The 17,637-nt window shown below is 28.8% G+C and overlaps 3 protein-coding genes across 5 annotated transcripts; 1 reads left to right on the forward strand and 2 right to left on the reverse strand.

Annotated features, from left to right (window-relative positions):
- Positions 1–349: 349 nt before the first annotated feature.
- On the reverse strand, positions 350–7,236 carry LOC145181895 (mitoguardin 1-like). 2 transcript variants are annotated; one of them, XM_090071391.1, is made up of 13 exons: positions 6,938–7,236; positions 5,876–5,989; positions 5,768–5,791; positions 5,332–5,675; positions 4,901–4,974; positions 4,751–4,819; positions 3,209–3,281; positions 2,619–2,705; positions 1,802–1,900; positions 1,581–1,715; positions 1,177–1,230; positions 765–881; positions 350–617 (listed from the first exon to the last, which is right to left on the reverse strand). In XM_090071391.1, exons 1-13 carry the CDS (start codon positions 7,140–7,142, stop codon positions 486–488), a joined length of 1,527 nt encoding a protein of 508 aa, XP_089927517.1. In that variant the 5' UTR covers positions 7,143–7,236; the 3' UTR covers positions 350–485. The 2 variants fall into 2 exon arrangements, with proteins under 2 accessions (XP_089927517.1, XP_089927518.1); XM_090071392.1 differs by having other exon boundaries at positions 5,894–5,989; positions 6,938–7,235.
- A 645-nt stretch (positions 7,237–7,881) lies between these two features.
- LOC149879103 (uncharacterized) lies at positions 7,882–12,821 on the reverse strand. Of its 2 annotated transcripts, XM_090071389.1 has the most exons (4): positions 10,814–12,821; positions 8,713–9,381; positions 8,452–8,582; positions 7,882–8,133 (listed from the first exon to the last, which is right to left on the reverse strand). In XM_090071389.1, the coding sequence occupies exon 1, from the start codon at positions 12,711–12,713 to the stop codon at positions 11,001–11,003; it is 1,713 nt and encodes a 570-aa protein (XP_089927515.1). In that variant the 5' UTR covers positions 12,714–12,821; the 3' UTR covers positions 7,882–8,133; positions 8,452–8,582; positions 8,713–9,381; positions 10,814–11,000. The 2 variants fall into 2 exon arrangements, with proteins under 2 accessions (XP_089927515.1, XP_089927514.1); XM_090071388.1 differs by having other exon boundaries at positions 8,455–9,381.
- On the forward strand, positions 7,968–9,592 carry LOC149879104 (uncharacterized). The gene has a single exon (XM_090071390.1). The coding sequence runs from the start codon at positions 7,968–7,970 to the stop codon at positions 9,588–9,590; it is 1,623 nt and encodes a 540-aa protein (XP_089927516.1). The 3' UTR covers positions 9,591–9,592.
- Positions 12,822–17,637: the final 4,816 nt, after the last annotated feature.

Below are 17,637 nucleotides of genomic sequence, written 5' to 3' on the forward strand. Positions count from 1 at the left end.
TTAAGTAAAAATCTCGTTGATGTATAGACTCATCTGTGAAGCAAACTTTTTAATTCCTTTTTTTACTTTTAAAACAAAAACTTTTAAAACAGCCAGCAATGTTTTTTTTATTAAACGTGATTTTTTTTATAATCAAAAGTTCATGCAGTATTTAATCATCATTTCTGTTTATCAGACAAGCTGGAAGCATGTTTTAGAACCAAATAACTTTGATTTTAATCCATTTAAAACTTTAGTGCAGCATTCTTTTTATTTATAGATAAATAAAAAGAATGCTGCAAAAAATTTTAGTGGCAGCACTTAAGTAAAGACAAGCAATCTAATATAAGTATGAGAAAATAGAAGAAAATAATTTTAATGAAATATATTTACAAGTTTCTAAAACTTTAATGCTGCTGTACAATGATTAAAAAAAAAAAAAACGTTTCAACATTTAACACATTTAACACAAATATGTCCATGTCTTAAATAATAAATATAAATATTTAAACGAAAGTAATCAGTTCTTCTTTTCTTTTTTTGGCGAGTCGCAGTATGTCTTCAGACAGACTCTCCACAGATTTGTAACTTGCAACTTCAACGTTGAAAATATCTCGAAGAAACCCAAGCATTGAATCCTAATTTAGCAAAAAAAAAGTTGAATCAGAAAAAAACAGTTTCACAGTCGGTCTAAAGAATCAGAAGACAGAAAGATAACAGCAAACCCGTTGAAAAAAAAAAAAAAGAATAAATACGTCACACAAGGATATTATAATAAAAAAAACCTTAAAGGAGGAACATAGTTGATTTAATTCTTTCACAGGTCCAAGAAGTCCCCAAGCTAGCACTGGAGTAATGTGCATCGAAATGTCATAAAACTTAGCATAAAATCCACTAGCATTCTAGAAAAAAAAAGCTAGTAATTTTGAATATGAAGTGAATAAATAGGTTAGAAGGGTCAACATATTGATCAAATAAATCTCATTTTGGATACAAAACAAAACAAATTAAAAGCATGATAGCTAAAAACTAAGAAAAGAAAAGACTAAGAAAAAAAAGATTGAGATATGAAGTTTTAGATCGGCATTAAAGTTTTGATGCAAAGGTGAAAAGCATGATCATAAAATAACGTTAAACATGGAATACATTGAATAGAATAACAAAATATTTATTTTTATAATTTTATTACATTTTTACCTTAAGCATGCTTTTTTTGCTTTTTATAACTGCCCATATTGCTGTAGCTAAAGCCTGTGAAATAAAGACATTGTTTAAGTGACTTTCTAGGGCTTTTTTTCCTCAAAGGAAAATTACCATGTTATATTCTTCCTAAACTTTTTTTTGCACATTAGAAAAAAGAGTGCGCACTTGCATGCATCCCTTAACTTTCCAAGGAAATGTTTTATTTATCTAAGGATATTTTCCACCTTACAAAATCTTTCAGAATAATATATTTGCTGTCTAATGTTTTATGAAAAAAAAATTCTTCTCTCAGAGGAAAGGGTTAAAATCAAAATGGAAGTAAACAAATAAAAAACAGCAACATTTTATAACATTGAAATAACTTAGAAAAAATTGACAATTGTAAAGTATGCACAAACCGTTTCTTTAAACCTGGAAGAAAGCCATTTATTTTGTATTGCAGTAGTAATTGAATAAGGTGGATTCTCCAAATCTACCAAAGAGTCCATAATCATGAAATCAAGCACTACATCGTAGAAATTCAACATGCAGACCTTTATTTTAAAAAAAAAATTTTTTTTAAAACTTTGTTTTTCTAAATTTGTTAAAACAAATCCATGACGAAAAGAACAACACTCACCCCTCTTGATGATAATTCTTCTTCAATATATTGCCAGTTGTTAAAATCTGAGCAATAATCTAGCATATTATCATAATGCTCTGAGAAACCAATATAATCCTACAAGAAACCTTTGCATATAACCTTTTGGTAAAGAAATCAAATCAAGTCTAATAATAACAAGTTAGGGATAAATAAAAGAACAAAAAATTAACTTTTTTGGAACATAAATTGAACTGTGTAATATTAAAAAGTAGCATACAGGTGAGCCATAAGAGGAGTATTGTTAGTGTAGCATGGTGCAATCTTGGGGTTGAACATTTCAAAGAGCTATAACTAATTTGCAATTCTAACTAACAACTAATTTGCAATTCTTTGGTATTTTATGTTCTCTTAACTTTAAACAACTAAAAACTGTTAAACAATAACAACTTTAATTGTCAAATAATAAATTACAACAAATTTGCAATTCTTTGATATTGAATAATAAATCACAAAAGCATTCTTTTTTTTTTTTTTTGTTTTGAAAATTATAACAATTTGAAAAACAAAAACAAAAAAAAAACAAATTTAGACAATGTTGTATGCTGCAGCCCCCCTTTATGAAAGAACTTTTTCCTTTAGTAACGCTATATTATCTTTTGCTTAACTTTAGTAATGTGAGTTCATATTAATCAGTGTTCTTTAAAAGGGCGGATTTGCACAAAACACTTATGTCAATTTCATCCTTCTAAAAATCACTGATTCATATATGATATTAATGATATTTTTGATATATGTAAAATGCATAATATATAGGACATAGGTATTATAAATAAAATAAAATATAGAAATATACATGCTTAGCTTGCTTGAGTAAAGAAACCAGAACTTCTTTACCAGAATTAATAAACCAACAGCGACAATCGGAGTTAGATAATAAATTCTAAACAACAAGTTTTTATTTAAAAACTACGAAACTTTAAACAGTAAATGGAAAACGCATTTTCTGTGTAACACACAAAAATATGTTAGAGGACTTTCATAAGCCAATTCAATAAGTTTTCAAAACCAATCAACAAGTGAATCGTTCATCATAACATCATTCTCTGTATTTTTATAATATACATTTAAAACATTTTTAAAATTGATTTCAGTTTGTTAGCCAAAGATTTTACTATTATAAAATTGTTTGCAATGTAGAAAATTAAAATGCAAATTGAACAAAATAACGCTCAATAAATTTATGAAGTAATTATTAAATGATCACAGAGCTAATTTAATTACCAGCTGTTTTAATTACCAGCTAATCTAATTAATTACCACTAATTTAATTACCTGCTGTTATGTCAAAAAATATATTTTTGTAGTAGCTTTAAACATGAGTTTCAATATAAGAACAAAAATATTTGCATTATTAAATATTTTTTTTAGAAGTCTATTCAATACCTTAAAAGCTCTTCGAAGGCAATAAACTTTCACACAAAAATCAACATCATTTTCACAATTAAGAAGTTCAGTTCTAAAAAAAAGTAAAATTACTAAAATACAAAAAACTTAAGGGAGAAATTGAGGAAAAAAAAAAAAAAAAAAAAATACAAGAATAAAAAATTTGAGAGAAATACCATTTAAGTCTATTAAGAATATATTATTGTATATCAAGTAGTAAAAAAAAATTGTTACTGGTTATTTCTCTTAGTCACAGAAAGTGTTCTTTTGTGTATTTCTGTAAACTAATACACTAAATTTATAAGTATTTGCATATCATATACATAAAATAAGGATTTTGGTGTGAATTTATCTGAATTTTTTTTTTTTTTTTTTTTTTGAAAAACAGAGTAAATGTACTGGTAAAAGATTTCTACAAAAGATTCACAAATGAGGTGAAATGATTATGTCAGGGAAAATAGATAAGGATACAGTACATTTTTAAAATTAATATAAAGTTTAAAAGCACGTCTAAAACAACGTCTTAACAATCAATTAAAGATTTGATCAAGGTGCAATTATTCTTATCACAATTGCTGATAAATTATTGAATTTACTAGTTATTGTAAGAGTAATCGAAATTGCTAAATTCTGATAGACCAGGATGTTGTTTGAACAGATGTTGTTCTGCAGGCTCCATATAATTTCTATGTAAACAAACTGAACTGCAGCTATGATTTTAATAAGATATTGTGCAGTTGGAAAGATAAGTGAGATCAAATAAGTGCTGGCAAAATTGATTATACAAGCTATTTTGATAGCGGCTTTCATAGTCAATGATTTTGAGTTTCTTAAGAAACTTTTTTTATACAAGGTTCTATTGTACAGATAGCTCCATCCTGAATTTTTAATTAGCATAACTAGCAGTAGCTATACAAAGCTTAAACTTACTTGTCTGCTTCCACAATTACAAAGTTCTTAAGGTACAACTAGATTGTAATGGTAGAAACATAACTTTGAAAAAAATAAGATGGCAGAAAAAATTAAGAGAAAAAATTTAAAACCAATCATTTATCTTTTAGCACTAAAGAATAGAGATTTAAAAAAAAATCCATTTAAAAAGAAATTCTGAGAACTTAAATTCTTAAGTAGAGACAGTAAAATACTTTTGAAATCATGCAATTAAGCTGCCAATAGAATTAACAATAGAAAACTTGAAAGTTGCATTAAACAAAAGAAGGTCTACATGTTACGATACTTAGTTTTTTTTTACTGTATTAAATTAATGTTTAGTATGACACATGCATTTACTGAGTTTTTGACTCCATAATTCAAGACATTTCTAAGGTAAAGTCTTGAATAAAACTGTTGAATACCCCAATAAAAATTTTATAACAGATTTGCACAAACAATTGATTGCCATTATCTGAAAGGCTAAATGCACTCAAATGGTATTCAAAACAAATGAGAAGGTTTTTGAAACCATAACACAAACTTTAAATTAAAATGTTAAGATTTTTTTCATGGAAATAGATAAATTATGATAGCAGGTTAAACATATACCTTATACTTCTAACTGGGATTCCATATTGAGTTAAATATTCAATTCCATACATGTATAGGTCATTGCAACTGTAAGAAAAATGTTTTATACTGAAGAAACTGAGATTAAAAGTTTCCTTAAAAAATATATATATATAAATTGTAAATAACCTGTGTCTTTTGATAAGTACTTTAAGCTTTTGTTCAAAAGCAAAAATAGATTCATAACTCTCAGCATCAGCAATCTGCAAAAACATTTTATAAAATATAATTAACAGTACTACTACAAACCCATAACATAAAAACCTATAACAAAACTTCGAGCATCCAAATTCAGGCTCTGTTACAGCTTAAATTGCAAATTGAAAGATATTAAAATTTTTTTTAAAATAACTACAGTTAACGATAGAAACAACAACAACAACAAAAAAAACATATTTCTAATTATTATTCAATTAAATAATTGAATAATTGCGAAAAATTAAAAAATTAAATAATTGTTAATTAAGAATTTGAAATATGGAAATATATCTTTTTATATATTACCATTGTTCAATTTTTTGAAAGTAAACCAAGATTAAACAATATTTAAAAAAACGTACTTGAAGATCAACAGATTCCGAAGCTGATATAAATGAATCATTGTCACTATCATAATTATCATTTTCTAAGGCTTTAATTTTTTGAATTTCATCCACTAAGTCATTATAGGACTCTATATTCAGCTCAGCAGATAAAGCCTCTTCAACTAATTCTTCATAAACTTCTTTTTTATTGTTACTATGATCATCTAACATTTTTATAATTTGTGGCGGATTCTGAGCCAAGTCGATGAGGTTTTGAAGACGAATTATTTCATCTTCAATAAAAATCTCATGATTATTGTTCTTTGGTATTCCTAAAACTTCCTCTAGATCAGTCATTGATTTGTTCAAATCTTTGATGGCTAAAAAAACCTATTGTTGATAAGTAAATCTATGGACATATTGACTTTTTTCATTTTGTTTTCTTTTTATGAAGCATTAACAAAAATTTTACCTTCGTTGAGTTCTTTATCTACATCTAAAAATAAAAAGAATGACATCACTAATGCTATGAATAAAGGTTTAATGATAAAACATAACGGACAAACAAGATAATAAAAACCTCTTCTTAGAGACATACCAACCATTGGAGTAGGTCTTTTGACTGCAGAAGCACTATTTTTTCTACTCCTAATAGAACTTGCTCTCCTTTTTAAAATCAAATTTGATGGGATAGCTAAATATACAATCACAACTACACAGAACTTAAATGAAATTAATTTAAACAAAAATTTGCTAAATAGTAATACATCCAGAGCAAAAACCAAATAATTAAAATGAGTCATATTTAGATTAAAATGAGTCATATTTAACCCCAATTAGGGACACTGTTCTGGTTTAGTTTAAAATATCAAGACATAAATCTGAAGCAGTAGTTCTTATCAAGGAGTGGTTAAGTTAAATGGTTTCAAATATTGTATCAGAAATATAAAAAGGTAACCAAAGAGTTATTTCAAAATATGTTAAAAAATCATAACTATGTAAAACAGACATAAAAAAAACAAAACAACCTTAGAAGTGTTTTTTCTGAAAAAAGTATTTTGGAAAGGTAAACTTTGATAAATATTGTCAAGCCAGAAAAATTAACATAAGTTAGTACATACTTTAAGAAGATAATGACTCAGATAAAACAATAACCCAGACAAGATAAGAAACTGTTTTGAAGTCTTAAAATTATTGATTCTTTCTAGAGTGTTTTAAATCATTTCTGATAAATAGGCAAAATGTGAGAAACATATTTTAGAATATCATCAAATGTATCTACAAATTTGGTCTGCTCAAGACTTAAATCCAAATAATGTGATAAATTTAGTTTTGATTGTGCCAGTCAGTATTCATTAACAAAGGCGGACTTACCAAATGTTAACAACATAAGTAAAAATATGGTTTTAAAACTGTACCTTTAATTACTTTTTATAGTGACATAAAATTTATTTACTTATTAGAAATAAAGTTTAAAAAAAACATGTAAAGTAAGAGCTAAATAAATACAAAAAAAAGACTTATCCCTAAACAGTTATTTTGATTGTACATACTGCAGATAATTGAAGAGAATTTTACTTAATAGTTGCCACTGTAATAAAAAAAATAATAAAAAAAAAAATAAGGTAAAAAATATTTTTACCTTCATTATTTACATTTTGCTTTATGACCACCTTTTTTCCACCAAAAATCTTTGTTTTAGCAGACTGCTTGCCTCCTAGAAAACTTCCATATTGAATATAATTTTTAGTGAAGTATATTATTGAACCAACACCCAGTAGTGATGACAGCACAATTAGCTTTGTTTTTGCTGATTGGAACATAACAGATAAACCAGAAACTACCATATTTTAGCATTATTCTGGAAATTAGAATAACAGTATTAAGAAGTTGCTATATGTTAACTTTTTCTAAAAAAAAAAATAATATTATAGCAATAGTTCTAAAATTGCAAAATATCATGATTATACCACTGGTATTTAACTTTAAAAGCATCAAGGAGAGTAAAAGAATATAAAAGAAATTTTCTCTTAAAATTCTACAGTTATTCTATGATTTTTAAGATTTTCTTTTATTAAAAAGGAGCTAACTAACATTGAGCCAGAATAAAAGCTTAAGAAAACTATGAGGTTGGTAATCTAAGGACTTGAAAAGTTAAAATTAAAACCTTATCTGTAATCAAAAATAAAAAAGGGAATCTACGATAGGAACACAAAGAATCAACACTGGCTATAGGCTGACATTTATCCTCTCAGCTGTCAAATCAACTTTTAAAATAGGAAAGATTTATTTTGAGATGTAAATACAGTAAATATTTACAGGTGACGCATTTATCTATACTTAATATGTACTTGATATTATTTTATTTATAATATGTAAAGATATCACGTTGAGATCCTTTAGATTTTATTGAAAAGGTTTAGTGCCTACATACATATAGCTACCACGAACTTAGTTAAGTACTGTGTTAAAAAACCCGTAAAAAAGCATGCCGTAGCTAAAAACGAACTATTTGAAATGAAAGCCGGTTAATTCACCTATCCAACTTAAATTCTACCATTTTGCGCGGCGGGGACTGAACTCTAATTGTGTGGGTAAAAAGTCGAAAAAGCTTCCAAAATATCTGTATTTGAATTAGTATTTGTTTGTATTTACCTTTTGAACTCATCACGATGGGTAACAGAGGTAACTGTGCAGTAATAGGGTGTTCGAATAGCCATTATAAACTTTTTAAGTGGAAAAAACAAGAATGTAATGTTCATGAAGGTTTGAAAAAAGAACAATGTGGTTGTAATCGTCCTTTTAATCTTTACTGTTTTCCAAGTTCTTTAAGAAATTCTAGAAAAAGAGAAAAGTGGAAAATTTTGTTAAAAAGAGAAGGTAAAAATAAGAAAGAATGGAATCCATGCGACAGTGATCGTGTTTGTTCGATGCATTTTGTAGATGGAACACCTACGATTGCTAATCCAGATCCTACTTTAAATATGGGATATAATTCTACTAACATTAAGCCAAGAAAGAGTTTATATAAACGTTGCCCAAAATCGAACTTTTTAATTTTGAAAAGTATTAGCACAGAATGTAATGATATGAATAATAATACAAGTGAAGATAATACCAATGAGTTAAGTAATAATGATAATACAATTTATTTACCACCTCCAAGCTGTGAACATTCATATGCTAGTCAGTCATTGCTAAATGTGTGTGAAGGATGTAATTCTAAAACGTCTTTGATTGATTCACTCATTAAAAAAGTTAATTTCTTGAATATATCCTTGAAGCAACTAAACCAAAAACAAGTTAATCAAACTAAGAAATTAATGATTTTTTCATGCAACAAAGTTAAAACAGACAAAAAAATGAACTTTTATACAGGGATACCTACAATAGCTTTATTTAATGCTATCTTCTTACTTATTATACCATTTCTTCAAAAGCTTAGTTACTGGCGAGGACCAAAACATGTTCAGAATACTAGCAAATTAAAGCGCAGATTTCAGTCAACTAAATATAGAAAACTTTCTCATCGTGACGAATTTTTTTTAACAATTGTGCGACTTCGTCTTGGTATTCTTAATGAAGACATTGCAGAACGATTTGGAATTTCTCCTACAACTTCTTCTAACATATTTACCACATGGATTAAACTTATCAGCAGTGTGTTAGGTAGTGCTCTTATTGTATGGCTTCCACGTGAAACCATCAGGGAAAATTTGCCTAGTGTATTTAAGAATGCAGGATATTACAAGTGTCGTGTGATTATTGATTGTGCTGAAGTTTTTATTGAACGACCCAAGTCTCTTTTAGCACAAGCCTCAACTTGGTCTGATTATAAACAACACAATACATTTAAGTTTCTTGTTGGAATTTCGCCTAGTGGTTTTATTACTTTTTTATCTGATTGTTATGGTGGAAGATGTTCAGACAGTTTTGTTACAAAAGACAGTGGCTTTTATGACTTGTTAGAGCGTGACGATGAAGTCATGGCAGATCGTGGATTTCAAATTCAGGAAGAACTTTTGTTAAAATTTTGTACTTTGATAATTCCTCCAGGTGCTCGTCTCAAAAGTCAAATGATTGCATCTGAATGTAAAAAAACTAAAAAAATAGCAAACTTAAGAATACACGTTGAACGAGTCATTAATAGAATGAAAACTTATAGAATTTTAAAGAATGTTTTTCCACTAACAATGTTGCGTCATGTTGATGATATTGTGAGGGTTTGTGCTGTACTCTGTAACTTGAAACCTGTATTAGTCGATAATTCAAGAGATAGAAATATAAAACCTTAAAGTTGTTAAATAATTAAGTTAATTTGTTAATTAATTAAGTAATTTGCGTATGTGGGGGGTAGATGGGTGATGTTCAACAAGTGTATGTACGCAAACTCAAAAAATCGAGGTGTTCACTTGCCAATTAGTAAAAGGTGATTGCCGCCTACGTTCATGGCCTGCTAAGGCTATAAAAGTTGAACAGCACAAAAAAATAGTGATCACGTTTGCGAGCGTGAATGGAAAAACAGCACAAAATGAATTCTAGATAAATTAATGTTAACTTATTTCTAGAAATAAAACTTACTAATCTTTCAAGTTTTAATATTAAAACCATGTGGGGGGAGGGGAGGGTGTATGAAAATGTCATTAAAACGTCAAATAAAGTTACTTTTCAAAAAACTACGATGATTGAAGCCTGGGAACAAAAAAGACCTAAAAAGTTGGCCTCCCTGGCCTAAACTTAAGAGCCACAAGTTTCGCTTCCCTTACCTTTTCTAATCCATCACATTTAATTATATCAGCACTAATAATTAGGCACATAACGAACTAAGAAAAAGTTACTTCACGTTGAATTATTTTCCTAACGATATATCATACTTACGAGTCCAAAGGAGAAATATTTTTTTTATTATCTCTTAATTTCCACTTTAAACAGTTATAACTCACGAACCATAGAACCCCGTATCGTGAAATATTTTAGTGAAGGGAGGGGGAGGAGGATCATTTTTCAAAAAAGAGGCACTTTATAGTAGCAAATAAGTATATTGCTTGATCTTTATAACAAAATTTAGACGATACAGAGGACAAATGGTAGGAGAGGGCGATTGCTACAAAAGGGGGCGTTAATTGCCCCGTATGTTCGTTCTCGAAATGCCGCTACTGATATTCCCGGGATTTTGATAATATAAAAAAAAGGAACATCCATATAATTTTGACATAGTTGTCACTTTTATAGTTGGGGGGGGGGGGGGCTGAAACACAAATTAAGGGAGCTTAGGCATTCAGAATCAGAATTTGAATAGAAAAAGCAGAAATTTCTAGAAATGCAGCCATATTTATTTTTCCTTATCAAATAAAAAACAAGCTATATAAACTGCCATATATTGTCACAGTGGAAATCTTATTAAGCCTGTACTAAATGCTACCGAGGAAGTCGAAGAACTTAATGATAAATATCAAAAAATATTTTAACTAACAATGTTAAATGCACTAATCAGTTACTTTATCAGATGGTTGGTTACCTGAAAAGGACAGTATTAAACAATGGCCAATGTTTTTCCCAACCATTCTCGCTTTCACACATTCACAACATATTAATGACACAAGCCAAAGTGTCACCAGTCAAAGTGTGGTTGATTATAAGTTGAATACCAATTGTAGGCAGTTTGCATAACAAGTTTAATCCAGTTTCCAATTATTCAACAAAGCTTAGTGTTGAATAAAAATTGTGCTCAAATAATGTTTATAGTAATAGTCTATAAAATCACACTTGAGTTCTTCCCATTTGTTATTGTCAAACTTTATATGTTCAATAAAATTTCCATGAGGTGTCCACACCATAAAATATGAGTGATGGTGCCTTGTAACAGCCATTTGTACAAGGCATTGCATATAATATGCATGATTTTTATTTAAAGAAACACCAACATCATTTTTAATCAAATATGGAAGTTTTATGCTTGGATCAAGTGGGGACAAGTAATTTATAGAAAATGGGCATTTAACTTCAAGACATGCAGGTGGACAACACAAACAAGTAACGATACAATCAGGACTACCACCAATGAAGGGAACATCTCTATCTAAAAATAGCCCACAATCATGCATTGCTACACCTTTATGATTGATTTTTAAAATTTCATAAAAACAATTAACAGCATTTTGTTCCATTTCCCTGCCATACTTTATTGCAGGTATGTTTGAATTAACAAACGACATGCCAGATATACGTTGATTTAACTCCCACATATCAGCATCAATTTTATTTAACTTGTTCATTTTTGTCCAAACATTATAACTTTTTGAAGCTGTTATAACACCTTTTCTATATTCATACCAGTATTTTTTTTTATTTTGTCCTTTGGTCAACTGCTCAATTTCTTCAATATTTTTAAGCGTCATATGAAGTGTTATATTTTTTTCAAATGATAATATATCTTTTGACATAACCAGTATATCATTAACACTCATTAGATTTGATTGGCAAGTACTAATGTCGTTTACGACTTCTAAACTAAAGTCAATATCTGGTTTTGAGACAGCATTAAAAATGATGGAATTAGGCGCTATTTCTTTTAATGCTTTTGCAACATCCTGAAGATTAAGTTTAGTAGAATAATTAGAAATTGGATTAAATTTCTTATACAAACTGTCTACAAATGGTCTTTTTTTTTTTAAATGTTGAGAAAAATTTTCTCTGCTAAAATCTAGATTTTTAATTTTAACAGGTAAAACATCTTTTCGATTTGGAAGCCATTGATTTGAAACCATTGTGCAAGCCGGATTTGTTAAGCCCATTCTTACAGCAGCTTCAATTCTAAACATTGCTGCAGCAACATGGTTACATGTTTGGCTCATTCCTGCCATACATGTACAGTGACAAGATCGGATTTTAGCATTTTCTTTTTCTATGATCAACCACAGTTTATGGCTTGTGTCATTAATACGTTGTGAATGTCTGCATTCGCCTTTTATTGCACAAAATGGACTTTCCTCACTTATACAGTGATAAGAGAGTTTTTGAAGCCAGCCTGTTTTATAAAAACTAAAAGCTTTTGAATTTTTATAATCATTTAAGTCATTGCTGCCTAATTCAGATGGGTTAAACATCAAATAGTTAAAAATATCTGGATACAAAACCATTGGCCATTGTTTAATACTGTCCTCTTCAGGTAACCAACCATCTAATAAGATAAACGGATCACTGCATTTAACATTGTTAATTAAAAGTTTTTTTTGATATTCATCTTTAAGTTCTTCGACTGCCTCGGTAGCAGTAAGTACAGGCTCAATAAAGTTTTCCATTGCAGAAAATACACGAGCAACTAATTCCCTCTTCGTTCCAGAGACACGCAAATTTCGAAGTCTTAAATACTGCTTTAACTCATAAACTTTCATTTTGTTAATTAAATCGAAATCCATTATGAGTTTATCTTAGGATAAATAATCTTAACAAAAGAAAAGCTCAATGTTTACTTAAAAATCCTTTGTACGTAAAAGTTTATTTTTATTTTACCCACACAATTTGGATCCAGATCCTCAATATTTCTACGCGTTTTTTACGATCGGATTGGTGTATTATGTTAATTATTAATATCCGGAACAACATGACGAACATACCTACGAACAACATGCGAACGACAATTGATAATATCTGGAACAACATTCTACACTTGATAAACAAGTTTCAAACGTGTCAAACTTATTAAGAAAACTTTAAAAAAATACAATAAACAATTTTCAGACCGACTGAAACTTGCTTAATTCCGTTTTTGCTTTAATGGCGATAAAAATCAGTAGAGTACAAAAAGTTCTAAGTAGAACTTAGTACTCTGTTTCTTTGTCTTTATTTCAAATGAGGAAATTCTTCCTCATTTGAAATAAATCGCTTTTGATTATTCTTACTAAAATAGAAATGTTTGCTTAAAAAACAAAATAGTTTTTTGATGCTTTTGATCCGAAACTCTTAACACTTTAAAAGATATTTTTTCAAGTATTGCCCGGTTTTGGTTTTAACTTTAAGAAAACCACCTTCATGAATTATTGGCACTAAACTAAGTTCTAATTGCTAAACAACAAGTAAAGCCTTGTGTCAAATGTGTTTTTTTAAACTTAAAAGCACGGGTTAAAAGGGTGGGAACTTAGTAGCAATATCCGGGTAGGAACTGAATAGCGAGGGTTAGAAGTTTTAATAAATAATGAAGTATTGAAAAAAATATATTTTTAGATAATTGTAACGAGGTTACTTTAAGTCTCCCTATCAAGGTTACAAGCAATTTTAATTTTCAACAATTTGAGAAAACTTAAAGTCAAATTATAATATTACTAACTCTTTTATTATGCAAATCGCATTTTGATTTCGGTGTTTTAGAAAGAGCATCAAGTTGTGACTGTAGAAAGCTGGACAAATGATTTGGATTTTTCTGGTCTTTGGATAGCAGCAGTTAGACAATCCTTCTTTTTAGGTAAAGATGATTTCTTTTAATCAACCAATTCAATGTTTTTTCATTGTTGAGCACTTTGCAGTTAATACAAACGAAAAGTGTATGTTCTACAAAAAAAACTAATTATGAAAAGCTATAGATGATCTGGACTTGCTTTCAAATTAAATGTTAATCGAATTTAAAATGACAGAAGAAATTTTTACGTCTGAACTTTAGTTTTTTAAACAATAAAGTACGGTTTTGATTTGTGTTTTCTATACAAAAAGTTATAATAATGATTGATTTCATTTGAACTTCTGATCCTCTATTAAATTAACAAATTTTTTGATAAATTAATTAAGAAATAGGGTTTGTAAATATCAAAACACATTTTTGAGCTGATTTTTGAAATGTATGATTTTTTTCAGTTGAAACAAGAAACTATATCAAAAAACTACCCAAAAAAAACGTAAAAAAAGCGAAGAAAGAAGAACAGACTAAAAAAAAAAATCTAAAAAAGGTTGTATTTTTTGTTAAAGAAGGCAAAAAAGAGACAATAAATTGATATCAAGCAAGGTCAATTTCATATACATACATACATACATATATATATATATATATATATATATATATATATATATATATATATATATATATATATATATATATATATATATATATATACACATATATATATATATATATATCTATATATATATATATATATATATATATATATATATATATATATATATATATATATATATATTGAATTTCCAGTTTAAGAAAGATATCTGAGCTATGATCGATTACTTGTTAGCACTTAAATAGCTTTTAAGATTAAAAACTATTTAAGTGCTAACAAGACTTAAAAGATCATTAGTATTGTTGCGAATTGTTTTTTAATGCTTCAAAATTTCTCTTACTTGCTACGAATGCAAAAAGAGATTAGAATAACGCAACTCCTTCGTTAAAAAGTCATGAAAATTTAAGTCTATTTAAGTGGAAGAAGTATATCAGATAATCGATTTAAGGAAAAAGAAATTGTTTTTCATGAAGTATTTGCGCCAAAAAAAAAAAAAAGATTCGTTCCCAGAATGAAAATAATTTGCAGTGGTTTATTTTGTATTATCTTTATTAATTGTTTTACGGTAATATCTATTAGGTCTTTTTTAGGAAAAACTCTCTCTCTTCACATACTTTTTATTTTGTAAATTTAATTTACTAAATGGAAGTTTTGTGAAAGGCTCCAAAAAATGGTTTGGCTCAGAAATGTAAAGATGATGGATGTCCACACACAAAAATGTCAAATTATTACAATTTAATTTATAAAAGATTAATTTATTTAGATGAGAATCTTGAAAAATTAGTTATTCATAAGATAGCTCCACCAGAATTACACTTGATGATGGGGGCAGTTGGAGTTTTAGGAAAAGTATTATTGTTCCTCTGGAAACCTAGTTTTAAAACTTGGTTCACTTGTCATTATATTATCTTTCAAGGCTACCACAGAATTGGGTGGGATGGAAATAACTCCAACAAAATACTTGAAAAGTTAGATTATCTTAAACAAGCTGTGATTGAGGAAATCCCAATATACCAACTGATATTAGCTGTAATTTATTAACTGATATTAGCTGTAATTATCTGATATTAGCTGTAAATAACTGCTTGCGAGCGTTTAAATCAGAAAAGGATGCTGCTTTTGGTAAAGATTTAAAACCAGAATTTGAAACAACTGTTAACAATTTTGCTGATACTTTTAAATCCCTGCAAAATGACATCCGTAATGCAAACATAGAGGGATTAACCTTATCTACAACATGGAAAATACATATCATTGTGAGCCACATTGTTCCATTTGTAAAACATTATAACATGGGACTGGGAAATTTTGCAGAACAGGCTGGCGAGGCAGTGTATGGTAAATTTAAACCTACCTGGAAAAGATATAAACTCAGCACAAAACATATTAAACATGGAGAAAAGTTAAAAAAGGCTGTTGTCAACTTTAACAAAAGAAGAGTTTGATAATAGTATCATCCGTGTTGTAATCTTTAATGTAAAATATATGAATTGAAAAAAAGGATGAAAATTGACTATTTTTTATACTTAGCACGCGATTTTGATTTCAAACTCAATTGTTTCCCCTTACCATATGTTAGTAAAGACTATATTAGTTAGAATTTTTTAATTGACACAAACTTCAACCTGCCAGTTAAATTTCATAGCAGTGTTAGGAGCCGTTTTGTCCATAGGAGCATTCACCTACATGAAACAGTTTGTAGAATCCGTAAAGCTCAGCAAAGAGCGACCATGTATTTTAATCCTTGACTGTTATTTGTCCCACACAAAAAGCACTTCTTGATATGACATGGAGCAATTGAAATATCATGCTGTGACCGGTACAACAAAGACTAAGAAATCAACCTAGGGACCTTTACAGAATGTCAGGTGTTAGGAAGTATCAATAGAGAGTGTTGCAGCTGTTAAAAAAGCTATAGCTGCTTTCAAGAAATTAACTGTAGATATGATATCAATTAACCTAACTAAAAAAATAAACACTCTAAAATTACAACTATACGGTTTTTTTTTTTAGAAAGCAGAGGCTAAGAAAATTAACAGAAACTTTTAAGAAGCTTTTAAGAACTTAAGCTTTCTGAAATATTTTCACCTGGTCTTGTTGATCTTGTAAAAGACGTAGAATTGACCAAGCGCCGTAGCGAAAAACTAACTTCCTATGGCTCATTCAGTTACTATGAAAGTTGCTTTAGAAAGTTAAAACAAAGTTAAATACACTGAATGTATTTTGTTGATCTGTGTAAATCATATCAAATACTTCCCAATCTTTTAATCTTAGCCTTCAAATTTTAAGATCTAGATACCCTTTCTTAATCGTTTTAGAGTTTTTCTTCGTTCCTTAACACCCTGGCTAGACTTCTGTTTCATACTTTTTATCCGAAGTATATCTTGCTTTTGAGTTTTAGTATTCGTTACGTAACCGTTTCATCCAAATGATGTCAAAACTTCTTTCACTCCATAACCCACACTGTTTCTAAAAATTTTCTAATGACAGCGACTGATTTCTTATTGAAAGTCTTACTACGTCAAACACTCTTGTCTCCCGCAATAAGACTTTCATTACAGTTTGAGTTTTTCCACGGAGACATTTTAATAGCAAAGCGTCTGCTGACAAATCAAAGAATATAGGTTTAGTTATATTAATTAAACCTATATTTTACACTCTATAAAAACCATGATAAGTGGTTTTTATAAAGGGTAGTTTCTTTTTCTTTATCATATTGTCGTTTGCACAATGCGTCATCAGACCGTCAGCAAGAGAAATGTCGAAAGTCTTGACCAGAAAAATATATCGAGTGAAAAAGAACAGAAGTAAAGAACGATAATGAGCATGAAGAATGTGTTCTCTAACGCATGCTTTTTTGGAATCCATAATAATTTTGTGTTTGTTGGTAATAATCTGTTATATAAAAAAAAACTTCGTCACAACAAAGTTCAAAGCTTATTCTGTAATTAACAACATGGTATTAACAAAATAATCTGAACTTTACATTTGGGTAAGATTTTGAATAAAGAGACTATTACTTAAAACGCAAAAAGCGTCTTGGTATGGATTCCCAAGCTTAATGAGAACGTTAACAAGTATCTCGTTCCAGATTTTCTCAACTTGTGTGAAAAAATTGTTTTATCAAAAGGTTTTTTCTACCTATGACTCAAAAGAGAGACGCTTTTAACTCAAAATGATACACTCCACTAGGCAATCTAAGGCTTAAAAATTCTTCTTCCTCTGATTGGGTGAATGAAAACCTGTTTTTAAAAACTTTAGCGCATCATAGTGAACTTTCTGGTGCTGTTAAATAAAAGTCTCTAGTCTTAATTTATGACAGCCATGAAAAATTAAG

Source organism: Hydra viridissima, unplaced genomic scaffold, assembly GCF_058129835.1.
Source record: "Hydra viridissima isolate aposymbiotic clone 2 unplaced genomic scaffold, HvirCarnegie_v1 scaffold_14, whole genome shotgun sequence".
NCBI classification, from domain to species: domain Eukaryota; kingdom Metazoa; phylum Cnidaria; class Hydrozoa; order Anthoathecata; family Hydridae; genus Hydra; species Hydra viridissima.

What these genes read in the sequence shown, in the direction of transcription:
- LOC145181895 (XM_090071391.1), bottom strand. Translation starts at nt 7,142, where the DNA reads ATGGTAGTTTCTGGTTTATCTGTTATGTTCCAATCAGCAAAAACAAAG. An exon ending in TGGTATGTCTCTAAGAAGAG is followed by an intron (nt 5,792 to 5,875) that starts GTTTTTATTATC and finishes TTTTATTTTTAG; the next exon opens with ATGTAGATAAAGAACTCAAC. An exon ending in GCAAAAAAAGCATGCTTAAG is followed by an intron (nt 882 to 1,176) that starts GTAAAAATGTAA and finishes TTTTTTTTCTAG; the next exon opens with AATGCTAGTGGATTTTATGC.
- LOC149879104 (XM_090071390.1), top strand. Translation starts at nt 7,968, where the DNA reads ATGGGTAACAGAGGTAACTGTGCAGTAATAGGGTGTTCGAATAGCCAT.
- LOC149879103 (XM_090071389.1), bottom strand. Translation starts at nt 12,713, where the DNA reads ATGGATTTCGATTTAATTAACAAAATGAAAGTTTATGAGTTAAAGCAG.